We start from the raw sequence: 16,326 nt of genomic DNA, 5'->3' as shown, positions 1-16,326 counted from the left end.
CTGAGTCTAGCAGGAGAAAATTGCCTTGCTTCTCATGGAAAATGCCATTTTGAGCTGTCGGAAAAAAGACCTTTTACTGGGCTTTCTTCCACATAGAAGACTATAGTGAGTAAACATGTGACCCAGCGCAGTGTCACGACCTTGAGGAGTCAGAAACTACTTTCATGTTGGTTCTGATAAGATAGAAGTATAGTTCTTAAGGCCTTTGGTGCCACAGGGTTCTTTGTGCGGTGATTCAACAGGTTTCTAGAAGAATCACAAAAGTCTTCTTGTGCAGCTTGAGAGGGCCTGTTTAGTGTAGTCTCACTATGGCAAGGAATAATTATGCCTTTTCATTCTTTGGTTTATGCGTGTAGTTGTAGCCCTGTATGGTTCGGATTACCAGAGACAAAGTGGCTTATTGGAAGTTGATCTATAAAAGATATTACTATTACCTACCTGTTGTCTCCTATTTCTCGTTAGGGTCTGTCATCCAGTCTCCTTATTCGATAAAGCATTGGAACGGGAAGAAGCTCTGGCGGGCACTTAGGGACTCATTTTTAACAAACATACAACCAAGGCATTATAAGCGCCCTCACCTCAACAGTCAGACACTTACTTCAGATTTTTTTTCTTCTTTTAAGAAAGCATACTCACCTTATCAGGGAGATCATAGTGATCTTCCGGAGTGTTGAATGATAAACCCACTTTATTCTGCTTGTGGCTTTGTTTTGGCACCCACGTATTCTTAACAGCCTTGCGCATGTTATCTAATCGTGTACCTCTGTTTGATATTTGATTTTTAGGCAGTATCCAAGCCACCTAAAACCTGTCATCACATCCAGCTGCACCGCTACTCTAGCATTGCCTTTTTTGGTTGGTAATTATGTCCAACATATAGTATTCTACATATCCTCTTTGGAGGATAACAGCTTGTTGGATTGGGAGGGAAGCCAGTGATGGTGATTATACCTCGACTTTTAATAGGCTTTTGTACGTTTCACATGGAACTTTCTTACATAAACAACTAGAAATATAGCACTAGATGCCCTTACTTACAAGGGTGCACAAACCTGCTTTGGCAAACCATATTTGGTAGTAGTTAATTCAGTGGTTCACAAATTGGCGGTGGACAGAGCATATGGAGCGGGGGTCCTCAGATCTGTCCTTGGTTCCATTCTATCCAATACTCTTCATAAAGATTTGATATTACATGGACTTTAAATCTGCAGAACACCAAGTGGGAGGTCTGTTAGTGTGCTTTGGGGACTAGTATGTAGAATTCAAAATGATTGACTTCGTAGCGAATGATCTGAAATGAATACGACTAATTCAATGGACAATTCCAAGTACTAACTTAGGAAGGATAATAGATTGACAAATACCAAATGAGGAAATGGCTACTTAGGTGGAGTACTAGGCAGTCTTTTTCCCTTTCCCGTTCATGGAGGGATAGGTCTCCCATTGATGGCTATTAACCAGGATGGCAGGGATGCGTGGCCCTTCGCCTCTGTTGCCATAAGCTGGGGAATCGGCTGGGATGGATTCACTTTGTGATTATCTGTATCTGATTTCATTCCATCTGGAGCACCTGGCGTTGGGCCACTGATTGGAACCAGGTAATGCTAGACTGGACTTTTTGATTTTATACGTGGGTGTTCTTGTGTTCTTACTCAAGAAAGTGGATCTGGTCTTTTATATGAATCACAAACTAATTGGTTATCATTGTTACTGTTTGCCAAAAAAAAAGCAAAACATCATTGACTTGGGGTGTATGGTGCTAGGGTGTTTACAAACCGCGAGAAGTAGTTCTCTATACTTTGCTCATGTCATTTCATAGGTGTGCACCCACCATTGCCCCAATTTGCCCAGAGATTTTCCCTTAGTGGTATCCATTGGGTCAGCTCCAGACCTTGTGCCATGCCTGTAAGGGACACTGTCGGCTCTGCACCCTCGGTCTTTTCTTACTACCTGTGACAGTTGCTGGAACCACATCTGTTTGCTTCTGCGGTTTTTCATTGTTTTTCTTTAGTTAATTGAGTATTTGTTTAGCTAGTAGAGTAAATAACACTAGGTCTACCATTTTGAGAAAGAAGTCGGTCTGCTTTTAGAGCATACAATGTAGTATTTTATGTGTTGAGCCTGTGGTGCTTCACATATGCAATTACAACTGATTGGCTCCTTGTTTCTAAGATATTTAAAGTTTTTAACATTTTACGTCTATGTATTGTGCAGCTAGTAGAGTTTTAAATCATCAATTGTAAACCTAGGTCTTTCATGTATTTTATGATGTGCTTTACATATAATATTTACCTGTCTGTTATAGTAACACTTTAAAACCGCAAAGGGTCTATATTATAAAAATTTATTCTGAACAAAGGCAAAACTGTTATGTACTAGTTTCGTCCTTATTCTTGTTACTCGGGCTTCTTGACGTTCTTAGTAATTCATTAAATATGCATCTCTTGTCACTCGTTCCAGACCTAGTCTGGCAAGCTTGATGAGGCTCCATTGCCTGGATAAGCGCTTTTCCACATGTTGCAATGTATCCGGTTGAATTGCTCGCTGTGCTCGTTCTCCACTTGCTCCGCCGTTCGGTTGAACAAAATCTAGATGATGAGTGCAAAAATGTTCTTCTAGTGGACATGTTGCACAAGGCTTTTGTATGCCTTGAGGAGTTTTCCACCAACAACCTGTCGTTGCTTGCCTTGTGTTTTCCAAGCAAATTTATTGCCTGACTGGAAGGGCTTTCCCATGCCGTCTTTTCCTGCCACGAAGTGCATGGTCAATGCATCATCTCAAGAAGTTCAACGATCTGGGGCCAGCCAAAGCACCTTCCTTAGTCTTAGCTTCACTAACACTTGGAAAATTTTCCATGAGAGACTTGAAAGCTGCTTGTGTTTGTACAATGGCCTTGAACAAAGTTCTTCCGATTGATGTGGTGCGGTACAAGATCTTCCTGTATTCAACAAAGTGGTGGTGCTGAACATTTTCCTCCCAGGCTCCCATGACTGTCAGAGTGGCCAATCTTCTTGCATGTAGTGGGGAATCTCTTGCCTCGGACTATCCCATTCGCCGAGAAAACAGCCGTACAGCTGGATGTGATGACAGGTCTTTAGGTGGCTTGTGACTGCCTATAAAATCAAAATTCAAACAGAGTACACTATGTAGAAACATGCCAAGGTGTTAAGAATACTGTTGGGGCCAAACAAAGCCACAATCAGAATAAAGTGTTTATCATCACACTCCGGTGACAGATCATCTCTGATCTTCCCTGATAAGGTGAGTATTCTTTCTTTTAAAAAAAAAAAAAAATCTGAATATTTCTGACTGTGAGGTGAGCGCTTAAAGCCTTTTGTATTTTGTTAAAAATGTAGTCCAAGTGCCCTGCCAGGGAGCTTCTTCCCCTTTCCCTGCTTTATGAATATAGGATGACTGGATGACAGACCCAAGAGAAAGGATTAGGGAGACAAGGTAGGTAAGGTAATATCTTTTATAGGATCAACTTCCAATAAGCCACTTTGTCTCTTTAATATCCTGAGACCAACATGGCTACAACTACACTGCATAAACCAAGAGAAAGGATAATTTTTATCTCCTTTGCCATAGTGAGACTACACTAAACAGGCTCTTCTCAGCTGCACAGAAGACCTTTGTGATTCTTCTAAAACTCTGTGTGAAAGCACGAAAAATACAACCAAAGATACCTGTGGGCACCAATGCCAGAGATAACTATCTTCTATTCTGTATCACCAACATGAAAGTAGTCTGACTCCTCAAGGTTCGTTACCCAGGTTTACTCATATAGTCTCTATGTTTTGGAAGAAAGCCCAGTAAAGGTCTTTTTTCCACAGCTCAAAATGGCATTTTTCCATGAAAGACAGGCAATTTCCCTGTGCTAACTGCTAGCTCAATGAATTGGTATAAACAGTACGCCTAGGGAAATTCTGCATCACTACATATGTGCAGAATATATGCTCCCCCACAAATTTCTTTGCTTCACTGCAGAAAAAATGACTTGTGACGGAGAAGCAAAGGGAAGCCACAAGAGTAGTCACGTCCCCCTCTCTGGCAGCGCAGGCAGCTCTGTTCCTCTCGCTCACTTTTGTGGCATTCTCCGCATGTAGGGGCAGGGCTTCAGGATATTTCTGAGGAGGGAGTAGTGGGGCAGCCTCTGTCCTCTTAGGCAGAGCAGTATACTCCTGGGGGAATTCTGCACCATTGCGCAATGCAGAATTTTGCTGAAATTAACATGCACGCAGAACTTCCTTTCCCCCACAGTAATGGACTGCAGTGCTGCTAGCTGCCACTAGACCTGGCAAAGCCCAACTCACACATAGAAGACACTGCTGGGAGAAGGGAGAGGGAGCTAGAGGGTTCCTGGCAGCTGCAGTTCCCAGCATGTCCTGAGGGAAGGAAAGGACGGCACACAGGAAACTCCAAGCATGCCTGGTACCAAGCATCAGGGGGCAGCTGCTGAGCTGGGGGGAGGGGTATCTGGGCTGGGTGCAGGGTATCTGGGCTGAGGGTCCTGTGGCTGGGCTCTGGGATGGAGGGGGGTTGAGTGTATTGAATGGGGGGGACCACGGCTGGGCTCTGGGGGGGAAGTGTCTGGTGGATGGGAAGGGGGTAGAGAAATAGGAACTAGGTTGTCATAGGGATCTCTTTAACTCTCTACTCCTGGGGGAATTTGTGTGTCTCTCTATATTGTTACAGACATACTTGCTGGCAGGTATTTTGAAATAAATTACCAAAATGATTGAAACTGGCATGATTATGTAGTGTTATTTTGACTAATAAAATTTACAGAGTTTTAAAATATTCTCTGCAGATTGGGGGGAGGGGGGGCACAGAATGCCCCCAGGAGTAACTCAGCATCTAAATGTACCCCAGTGTCTCAAGTCATTGTCCCAGAAAACTACTATAATTTTGATCAGCCTACCTTACTACAGAAAGGCAATTATATCCAGACTATGAGGATCAGAAAAACAGCTGGTGGGTCCCCCAAACAGAAAGTATTTTCTGTTAACTATCTTTGAGACAGAAAGGGCAGTATGAGGATGATGATACAGCTGTTTCACCCAAGGAAGGTGGAATATTCACTGTCATGTTTTCTAAGAGAGGAGTTTATTATAGGTTGTGCTGGTAGCATCTTAATGCCCAATTTCATCTCAACTCTGAACAATACATTGTCTTCCAGGCTAACAGGGTTTTAACTTAAGTGCAATATTTGTGGAATTTTTTTTTTCAGGCATAGATTTTAAGTAGAAAAGCATTTTCCCTCTTTGGATTTTCTTAGATTTGACAAACCATTCTGCATTAATATCAACATGAATTCTTTAATTCTTCCTTGAAATTCCCTATTTGCTTGCAGCATCTGGCAGTTGACTTGAAAGTTTAAATCTGCCTAGAAGAACATATATCCAAAATGAAGTGTTTCAATTATTTCTTTATTCATTTTATGGTACGCTAAAGTCAATGATATCATGTATCAGGGGGTAACCGTGTTAGTCTGTATTCACAAAGATGTGGTATGGCGTGTAGTTGCTGGTGAGTATTTGAGTGTGTTGTGCATAGGTCTGTGCATAGGTCTGTGTTGCCAGAACAGGCGGACTGATTCTGCGTACCAGAGAGCACTCTGAAGAGGCTCCTAGGCAGTAGAAATGTGGTGATCTATACCTTTGGCGTGGTGGTAGGTGATAAAAAATTTTCTTTGGTGCCGGTGTATAAATGCCCAAGAATTGTAAGGTGGCTCTAGAGTTTTTAGTGAGTGTAATGGGTCATCAGTTTTCTTGTTCAAGAGGTGTGACTCAACAAGAAGAAGGTCTTAGATTGTGTTCTACACCTCTCTAGGGAAAAACATGGAATGTAACCAGAATTCCCTCCTCATGACAATTCCCATTGCTAATATACATGAGGACATGTGTGCTGAATCAACTGCAGCCTGAAGTATGGAACTGGAGACCAGATTGCCTTCCTGTAAAATTGCCTGGAAACAATTACATCCTGCTGGGTAGCCTGTCTGCAAATTCTTTCATCCAGACAAAGGGAAGGGGATATATCAGTGGTTTGAGCATTGGCCTGCTAAACCCAAGGTTGTGAGCTCAATCCTTGAGGGGGCCATTTAGGGATATGGGGCAAAAATCTTTCTGGGGATCGATCCTGCTTTGAGCAGGGGGTTGGACTAGATGACCTCCTGAGAACCCTTCCAACCCTGAGATTCTATGACTCTAAGTCATACCTGACCATCAGTGCCAAGTAGTCAGAGATCCGGAACTGCAGTCCAGCCAAGGAGAAGACCTTTCAACCCATAAGGTCCAGTCTCTTACCTTCCCTGTCTGCCGGGGTGCAGCATAGGTGTTGTTGTTTGGTCCACTCCAATGCAGCCTGTATCACCAAGAAATTAGGCAGATGATGTGAAAACAAAAATTCTGACCTCTTAGGGGGGACATAATATCTTTTCTCGGCCTCTTCAGAGTCAGTACGCATATGGCTAGGGTATGCCACACAGTGCGTGCCAGTTGAAGAATGGCCTCATTGATCTGTAGAGCCACCTTTGCTGGTACTGATGTGTGCAGAATGTCTAGTAACTGATGCTGATTGTCCTGCACCTCTTCTAGTGGGATTCCAAGAGCAGTGGCTACACTCCACAGCAGCTCTTGAAACGGTTGGTAGTCATCTGGTGGGGAGGAAGATGTCAATGACATGGCAGGGTCTGGAGACAAGGACAAGAGTCTCTCCAGATCCACTGGTACCGTCAGAACCAGGCTAATGGGTGCATTGTCTAACTCCGTTTCTGAATATCTCTTGGACAAAAGGTTGTGTGGGCAAAGTCGAGGAGTTTCCCAAGATGAACAGGACTGCTCTGAAGACGAATACTGAAGCCATGAGCTCCAATATGGCCAACTCAGTTGATCCTGCTGTTGTGACCCCTGCGCCCAAGGAGTCTGGTACCACTTTTGCCTTACCTACGAAGTGGGGAACTGCAGGATGCCGTCAGAACCCTTCAGTAGTCATGCTTCCGGAATGGGAGTGGCAGGCAGGTGAATGTTCGTATCCTCAGAATTGGAGGAATCTGAGACTTCCGCAAATGGCAGCACTGACAGAGCCATTAGAACAGGGTGTGTCAGAGTGTAGGCAGCAGATAAGCACAGCGAAGCATGCAGAGACCTCAGTCTCTCTAAGGCAAATAGCTTGTGGGGGCCAGGGACACTTCCGAGTCTCCCCAGAGTCAGTGGTATCTGGTTTGTTGATGGGAACAGAACAAGTAAAGGCATCAGCCTCGGAAAAGACATTTCTTGGGATGCCAGCAGAGCTGAAGTAGGCAGAGCATAAGTGTCTGAGATCAGTGTCAATGGATCTGGTGAGTGGTTCAGCCTTTTGTTGCTCTTGTGAGCCCTGGAATGAGTCGTTCCTCGGGGGATGGATTTTGTGGACAGTGCAATGTCTTTCTTGGATTTGGAGGAAGACTTACTGCCATGCTTCTGAGACTCGTGGGTAGGCCATGGTGCAGACTCCATAGCACTGGTACCAGCAGAGCCAGACAGAAGTTGTACAGTAGGGGGTGCAATCTCAGGTTGCTCAGACCAATGTACAGTGCGAGTTCCCCGGCTAGGATCCGATTTCAATCCCTTGTCAGCTTCCATTAAGAGCTTTTTGAGGCGAAGAACTTGGCTTTCCCACACATGGGCAGGGAAGGAGAGGCAGATACTGCACCTGAATGTGATGTGGGGTTCCTCCAAACAGTACAAACAGCACTGGTACTGGTCGCAGATGGAAAACAAGCAAACGCAGGAAGCACAGATTTTGAATCCTAGTGTCTTNACTTGGCTTTCCCACACATGGGCAGGGAAGGAGAGGCAGATACTGCACCTGAATGTGATGTGGGGTTCCTCCAAACAGTACAAACAGCACTGGTACTGGTCGCAGATGGAAAACAAGCAAACGCAGGAAGCACAGATTTTGAATCCTAGTGTCTTCGGCATAATTCACTACCCAGGCCCAGGTAATGACGGAGGGGAAAGACTGGTTGGCAGGAAAACAACCGAAGTGGCATCCCATGTCCTTAGCCCTATCAACTATTATGAAACTAGAAATTACCTATAAAGAACAATAAAATCCTAACTATGAATAAGGATAGAATCCATTTTTCTAAAATTTGTTGAAAATGCACATTAAGGACAAGATGGCAACTGAAGCTCTGAATCAGACCATGAGGTGATGAGAAGGAACTGAGGACACTGGCGGTCTACCCCACCCTGCCCTTTATTGCCTCGGGTGAAACAAGGCAATACAAGGGTACAAGTGTGGACTACTTTCAAAAGCTCTGGCTCTGGGCACGTGCACATAACCCTCAGTGGAATACACTAGAGATGATCACTCAAAGAAGAATGATGGATTACTTGGCCCAACTGTCACAATCTTTGCAGTCTCCTTCACATCTCTGACTCATTAAAACCAATGAAACTGTTGCATGCAAATCAGATGAGACTAAGGGTGGCGATTAATTGAGTTGCATCTGATGTGCAATGGTCTAGGACAGTTGGCATAGAGAGATACATGACTTACCGTTTTATTACATATAGATTTCAGACAATGCCTACTTTGCAGAACTTTCTAGGTTATCACAAATCAAGTCCCATGAAGTTTTCCACCCACAAAACATGTGCCTCCCCATCCCAATTAATCAATTACTCCATCCCAATCCACTTCCTATAGCAGCGATAGGCAACTTATGGCCCGGGTGCTGAAGACGGCATGCAAGCTGATTTTCAGTGGCATTCACACTGCCCGGGTCCTGGCCACCAGTCTGGAGGCCTCTGCATTTTAATTTAATCTTAAATGAAGTTTCTTAAACATTCTGAAATCTTATTTACTTTACATATAATAGTCTAGTTATATACACCTCTACCTCGATATAACGTGACCTGATAAAACACAAATTCAGATATAACACGGTAAAGTAGTGCTCCAGGGGGGCAATGCTCCGCACTCTAGTGGATCAGAGCAAGTTCAATATAACGCGGTTTCACCTATAACACAGTAAGATTTTTTGGATCCTGAGGACAGCATTATATTAAGGTAGAGGTGTATTATACATTTATAGAAAGAGACCTTCTAAAAAGGTTAAAATGTATTACTGGCATGCAAAACTTTAAATGAGAGTGAATAAATGAAGATTCGGCACAGCGCTTCTGAAAGGTCGCCGACCCCTGTCCTATAGCATTGTTACTGTTTTCTAATAGGCACAGCAAGAAGCTTGACGTTCTCATCACTTCCCTTTTAACTTTTTAAAACAGTTAAATTTCCATTTGGTGGATGAAAGTAAAGCATAATATTTCTAGTATCACAAAGCTTTTAAGTATTATGTTCTTTCAAATACTCCAGAATGACACAAAATAACACCCTGCCCTCCCCACAAAAAACCCAAAACAGACACCCATCACTGTCTTCCTCAGAAAAATCCAAGATTTTTTTTTTTAAATACCTCAAGGAGGAAAAAGTGTTTTCCCCTCCACAGTTTCTCCTCTATCTGCAAAAGAAGATAGCAAAGCAAAAAAAGACAAATACCTGATACAGCATCAAGTGAACCAACTGATTTGTTTAGCAAAAGTTATGCTGCTGGAGTTTGGGGCCAAGAGGTTCTCTAATGGATTGGGAAAAAAAGGCAAGAAAAGCTTGTTAATTAAAATAAAGAAAGATCCAGCAGGACCATGTAAAGAGTAATGAAGCTTTGGGTCTACTGATATAGTCAGACACTGATATGTTCAATAGTTGGTGAGTGAAGGAACATGAAGTCTGAGGGACTCAATTGATTCAAGAAGCCTCAAACTCCTCCAAGCGTCAGTGCTTTGATATTACTCAAAAGAATGAATTTATTGATTCTAAACATAACACTAATAATAGAAGAAAGAAGAGTTGAAGCCATGTTGGTCCCAGAATATCACAGACAAGGTGGCTGCGGTAATATATTTTACTGGACCAGCTACTGTTGGTGAGAGAGACAAGCTTTTGAGCTTACAAAGAGCTCTTCGTCAGGCCTGAGAAACTTGCTTAGGCTATCATAGCAAATACAAGATGGAAAGAGATGTTTAAGTTGGTCCAATAAAAGATATTACCTCACCCACCTTGTCCCTCTAATACAAAGAGCTGAGACACCAATTCAGCAAGGTATTTAAGCATGAGATAAAGTACCTTGCTGAACTGAGCCCCAGGAGAAGAGGCAAATATGATAAAATGCAATGTCATTCAAAGCTACGATGTGGAACTAGTCAGTTGTAACCAGGAGTTCCACTGCTAAAGGACAGTCGGAAAGACTCTGACCAGTGAAGCAATAGATGTGAACTGAGTACCTCAAGCAAGCATAAGATGACCGCTAATGTGTTCATCTATGTAGAACTTGGAGTTAAAGGGAGCTCTTGCCAAACCTCTTGGATGCCACTGTAATACCAATAAACACATTTTTAAAAAATATAGTCAGAGGGCATCCCAGTCTGACTCCTTCCCTTTCCCTTACTACAGCTGATCCGGCAGTTCCTTGGTTTAGTGTGCTGCCACTGTAGCAGATGTGGCATGAACCCAGAAGGGGTGTCAAACATATAACCCAGGGGTTCAGAACAGTGATTCAGGCATCCTGTCAAGATAATGACAGAAAATGGCAATTTAATAATATGTATCTCACCCAAATCTGAGTGGAATTTCATGGGACACAGAAAAGGCACTTCTGCAGTCCAAGGGAATTCTCAATGTCAAATATCAAATGCCGATTGCAAACAAGGGAGATACGAGATCTTTTCAAAGAAAAGATTACACATTCTTTATAATGGAAAGTGTTAGACAAGCTAAATAGAGGGGTCACTACCAACTTCCCCATTAATATATCCCATATACATAAATGCACCAATTATATAGCAGTGAGATCTGTCATGTAGATCATCATGTTCCTTTACCTGCATCATCTGTATTCTACCCATTATCCCAATACTACTAACATTCCATGCTTCTGAACTGCTTTCAATCAACTTACAAACTATAAGAAGGGTTTTCTTCCTTCTATGCCCCAAATTTAAAAATTCCAGTGCCCAAGGAATATTCAAATCTTGGATCACTAATAGGTTTAAAATCCAGTCTCTTGTGCCCACTAGTAATTCTGTCTAGAAAAGGAGTGCTTTATACCATTAGAAAGCCAGGAATTCTCCCTTCCCTTTCCAAAGGATTAAGTGTATTTGTTTCCACCACAGTACACAGTAATCAGTTAGTACTGTATAAGACCTAAAACTGTAACATTATTCTGGAAAAGTTATTTTTTAGGAACACGTAAATATTACATAAACATTTTATAATCTCGTTGACTGATGGCACACCTGGCTTTACAGATGCTGGTAACACAAAAAACGGAATCAACAAAAATTCTAACAATTTTTTTAAAAAAATTTCCCTGAAAAAAAAAGTGAGACACAAATGCAAAAGATATAAAATGATGGAACACTGTAAAAGATTTTACTAACAAAATGATTTACATAACTTAATCATGGATTTGCCACCTTTGAATTCATTCCAATGAAGCTTTTATACCATGCTACACACTACATCTATCTCACACATTGCCAATAACTTAACACTTCTGACACTGTCAGTAACAAATTGTGAGGCAATGAAAAGTAAGGCAAAGGATAAGATTTTGAGTAATAAGTTCTTTTCAATAAATTATGAAAATGGACTTGACAGTGTCCTTTCTTTTTAAAAATTCAGGCAAGTTAATGTAGGCTTCCTCTGTGCTGTTTTAGTAAGAAACCATTAATATGGCACCATCATTTACTAACATCACACCACAACGTACATTTTCCGATCAACTTGAATTTAAAAAAAAAAATTAACTGTTTACAGTTATTCCAGCATAACTCTGCAGAGACGAGGTTACATGGATGCTAGAAGATGACTGTATTATAAAAATTTGCTTAGCCTCTTAAGACTAGGTGATTATGCAAAATGAATAGCTGTTGAGAACCACCTAATTCCTAATTAATTCTGATAGCAACTGTTTTCCTTCTTTTCTGAAAGTTGCTCACAAAAAGAAAGTTAATAAGGGATACAGTATTCCAGAAAAGAAAATCTTTCCTGTGCCAGATACTTAGGGATGCCTAGTTAATCCAGGCACTTCATTACTAACAAGTTCCAGCTACTAATTCTGTATATGTACAGAAAGTATGAGGATGGGAAGGAGGCTGAGATGAAAAAATGCACTAGAGAAAACACAATGAAGTTTCACAGTTTCAGATTTCCTTCTCAGACTTCTATGAATGCTTAAAAATAAATTTTCTAATTAAAAGAAAAGCTAGCAAATAAAACCCAGTGTACTAAATACAGGGTCATTTACCTTCAAATAAACTGAGGTCTCTTCGTAGCCTTGGTCCATAAAGCCCTTCTAAAATACTTTCAAAACCTGAAAACAAAAGAAAAACATTTAAAATGGTGAACAAAACCCTTCACCTCAAAATAAATCAACCAAGCAACACAAAAGCCCCAACTAGGCAAATACTTTTTAAACATATGTAGCAACTAAAAATTGTTACAATTTACCAGGTAGAAATATTTTTTCCTTTATCTATAGTGCCGTTCAACAGAATTAGAAGATCAACCTAAGACAAGGCAATTGCCATCTGTACCGAATCAGCCTATTAAGCCATGCCCCAACAACCTTATCAGATTTAAAAATAACTACAAGGAATCTTAAAGGTGAGACGATTAACCTCATAGCTTGTCCACAAATATAGCAGTATCTTCTTTTCATTGAGAGGTAGGCTCCTCAATGACAAAAATGTGAGCTTCAAAATATAAGGTTCTCAACTTTGAATTTCAGAATTATATAATTACAATATGCATTCTAATAATATGAATGTATACAAATGTATCAACTATGAACTTTTCTAGAGTAATGCAAAGCTTGTTTCCTCTTTTTGAATTATAGCTAAAATTATATAATAGTGCACTATTTGAGGGGAAAGGGGAGAAGGCTCTCCCAAGAATTCTTCCTAGTCTCACACAAAAATGTTTTAAAATTAAAAATGAAACAAATCAAAATATTTTCAAGATTCACCAGTTTACTTTAGACATCTGGAAATATCAATCACATAGGACTACAATGGAAGAAAATATGATATGTCAGGAGGCAACTGACAAGAGGAAACAGAAAGGTTGTTCAAGTCTACTGCTAGAAATAGGGGAGGAGTTTCCAACATCGGAGTGGCAAGAGGGAGTCTTTAGCCTGGTCTATACTACAGGGTTAGGTTGAATTTAGCCGCGTTAGGTCGATTTAAAAAATGACTGCGTCCACACAACCAACCCCATTCCATCGACTTAAATGGCTCTTAAAATTGACTTCTGTACTTCTCCCCGAGGGGAGTAGCGCTAAAATTGACCTTGCTGTGTCGAATCTGCGGTAGTGCAGATGCAAATTGATGGTATTAGCCTCCGGGAGCTATCCCAGAGTGCTCCATTGTGACCGCTCCGGACAACGCTTTGAATTCCCATTCACTAGCCAGGTACACAGGAAAAGCCCCGGGAACTTTCAAATTTCATTTCCTGTTTGGTAAGCGTGGAACTCAACAGCACAGCTGACCATACAGTCCCCCCAGAATCATTAGTGTAGAATGTCTCTATGTTTCTCCCTATCATCTAAAAAACAAAACAAAAAACCACACTCGCGATGACGTTTTCCAAGCTGATGCAGTCCTCCTAAGCTGATAGGGCACAGCTTAATGCATGAAGGCATTCAATGGCAGAGGCCAGGAAAGAATTAAGTGAGCGTGAAGAATGGAGGCAGGACATGATGCTGAGGCTAATGGGGGAGCAAATGGAAATGATGAAGTGTCTGTTGGAGCTGCAGGAAAACCAACAAGAGCACAGATCCCCGCTGCATCCACTGTATAACCGCCTACCTTCCTTCCCATGTTCCACAGCCTCCTCACCCAGACGTCCATGAACGCGTAGGGGAGGCTCTGGGCAACCAGCCACTCCAATGCAGAGGATGATCCAAGCAACAGAAGGCTACAACTCAAACTGTTTGATTTGTAGTGTGGCTACAATAAGCAATGTGGCCTTGTCCTTCCCTCCTTCCCCACCCCACCTTGTCCACTATCTCATTTTTTTTTTTAATAAAGAAAGAAAGAATGCATGGTTTCAAAACAACAGTTACTTTATATCAAAAGGGAGGAGGGTGGTTGGCTTACAGGGAATTAAAATCAACAAGGGAGGTGGATTTGCATCAAGGAGAAACACACACTACTGTCACACCGAAGCCTGGACAGTCATGAAACCATTTTTCAAAGCCTCTCTGATACGCAGTGCGCCTTGCTGTGCTCTTCTAATTGCTCTGGTGTTGGCTGCTCAAAATCAGATGCCAGCCGATTTGCCTCAACCTCCCACCCCTCCATAAATGTCTCCCCCTCACTCTCACAGATATTATGGAGTACACAGCACGCAGCAATAACAATGGGAATGCTGGTTGCGCTGAGGTCTGACCTAGCCAGCAAACAGCACCAGCGAGCTTTTAAACATCCAAAGGCACATTCTACCACCATTCTCCACTTGCCCAACCTATAGTTGAACTGCTCCTTACTACTGTCCAGGCTTCATGAGCCATGGGAGCCAGGGGCAGGCTGGGGTAGGTACAACTGCGCTATGCTGCTGGCCAGGAGAGCAGCCTGAGGCAGAAGCCTCCAGCTCGCATGATATTCCAGGCAGGACTGACTCTCCATGAGACGAAACTTAAGGAAGAGAACGAGCTGGAGTCTCTGGCTCCCATTCGGTACTCCAAGAGGAGGATGGCCATGTCTGTCCAGGTGCCTGTGATCAACCTCACTGAGGAAGATTCCCAGGAGTCCTCCCAGAGCAGCAGTACCATGTCTGCCAGCAGCACCAAGACCAGAACAGATCCCCCAAGCTCGTCGCTGGGGAGCAGGAGAGTAGAGTTGCACGGGAAGTGGTGGAATACCAAGATGGGTAAGATTTTGGAATTGGGGAGCTCGGGGGGGGGCGAAGATCAAGTGCTTCTCCTAGTGGCCTGCAATCATTGTCTCCTACAGAGTCACATCCAAATGTCAGGCAATCTCCGGAATGCACTGGGTGCAATGGTTTGGGGATGGGAAGTTCTCCAAGGTTTCAGCAGACAAGCTGGTGGGTCTGATGGCTTTTAGGCAGCATTTCAACCACTCCATGTTTAATAAGCTGGCCTCCAATCAATGAGCCGTACACCATGCCCTGGAGATTGCTAGGAGCCAGGCAGGGAAGATCTTCCCAGAACCCAGAGCCAAGCGTCTAAAGACTAACTTCTGCAACAGCAGCAAGGAGTGGGTGGACGACGACCATAGCAGAGAGCAAATGGCTTCCGAAGTCACAAACAACAACAGGAGCTTTGAAGACAGTTGTTTATCATGTGGAAGAAAAAAACCAGACGCATTCCACCCACAGTTTGAGGGGGGCCTTTCCCAGACTTGCCGGGATCGATTCCTGGAGCTCTTCTACATGTTTGACGAGGACAGGTACCACTCCTACTGCACCATCTGCTGCAAAGGCAAGACATTACTGCTGCATAGCAATGCCAGCTGCTGCAGGGGCTTCTGTGTCAAATGCTTGGAGGGCCTGGTAGGGTAAGGTACCTTGGCCAAGGCAAAAGAGCAAGAGCCCGGAGCTCTTACATGTGTCAACCACAGAAGTGCTATGGAGTGTTACAGCGCCGACTGGACTGGAATGTATGGCTGCAAGACTTCAACAGTGACAAAGGACAGGAATATGATGCATCTAACATCTAAAAAGGCCGGCACATTTCCCAGAGTCACTAGCCTTGATAAGAGAACGTCAATGATTGCATTGGCTACTTGGATCACAGCAGCCCTCACAGTAGACTTGCCCACAACAGCAGCAGTGACGGTGATCTGAGCAGGCTCCGTGCTTGCCGTGGTATGGCGTCTGCATAGGTGACCCAGGAAAAAAGGCGCGGAACAATTGTCTGCCATTGCTTTCACGGAGGGAGGGGAGACTGACGACATGTACCCAAAACCACCCGTAACAACATTTTTGCCCCATCAGGCACTGGGAGCTTAACCCAGAAATCCAATGGGCGGCAGAGACTGCGAGAACTGTATCTCTCCATAAGTCGATGCTAGCCACAGTAGTGAGGACACACTCCGCCAATTTAATGCGCTTAGTGGAGACATATGCAATCGACTGTATGAAATTGATTTCTAAGCATCTACTTCTAGAAAATTGACCTAATTGCATAGTGTAGACATCCCCTTAGGCTATTTACACACTACAGCTTAAGTACGTATAAGTTATGTTGCTCAAGGG

The 16,326-nt window shown here is 42.9% G+C and overlaps 1 protein-coding gene and 1 pseudogene across 10 annotated transcripts in view; one reads left to right on the top strand and one right to left on the bottom strand.

Moving 5' to 3' along the window:
- LCORL (ligand dependent nuclear receptor corepressor like) overlaps positions 1 to 16,326 on the bottom strand; it is a 220,203-nt gene that overhangs the window by 120,074 nt on the left and 83,803 nt on the right. For all 10 annotated transcript variants that reach the window (XM_075066570.1, XM_075066568.1, XM_075066566.1 and 7 more), the window contains exon 2: positions 12,356 to 12,421. In XM_075066570.1, coding sequence (XP_074922671.1) covers positions 12,356 to 12,421 — 66 coding nt within the window. The remainder of the gene's footprint in view (positions 1 to 12,355; positions 12,422 to 16,326) is intronic.
- LOC116831234 (DNA (cytosine-5)-methyltransferase 3B pseudogene) lies at positions 12,896 to 15,788 on the top strand (annotated as a pseudogene).

This window comes from Chelonoidis abingdonii, chromosome 5 (genome assembly GCF_003597395.2).
Source record: "Chelonoidis abingdonii isolate Lonesome George chromosome 5, CheloAbing_2.0, whole genome shotgun sequence".
NCBI classification, from domain to species: Eukaryota; Metazoa; Chordata; order Testudines; family Testudinidae; genus Chelonoidis; species Chelonoidis abingdonii.
The sequence above is the reverse complement of the archived record's forward strand: the minus strand, read 5'-3'. Positions and strand labels throughout refer to the sequence as shown.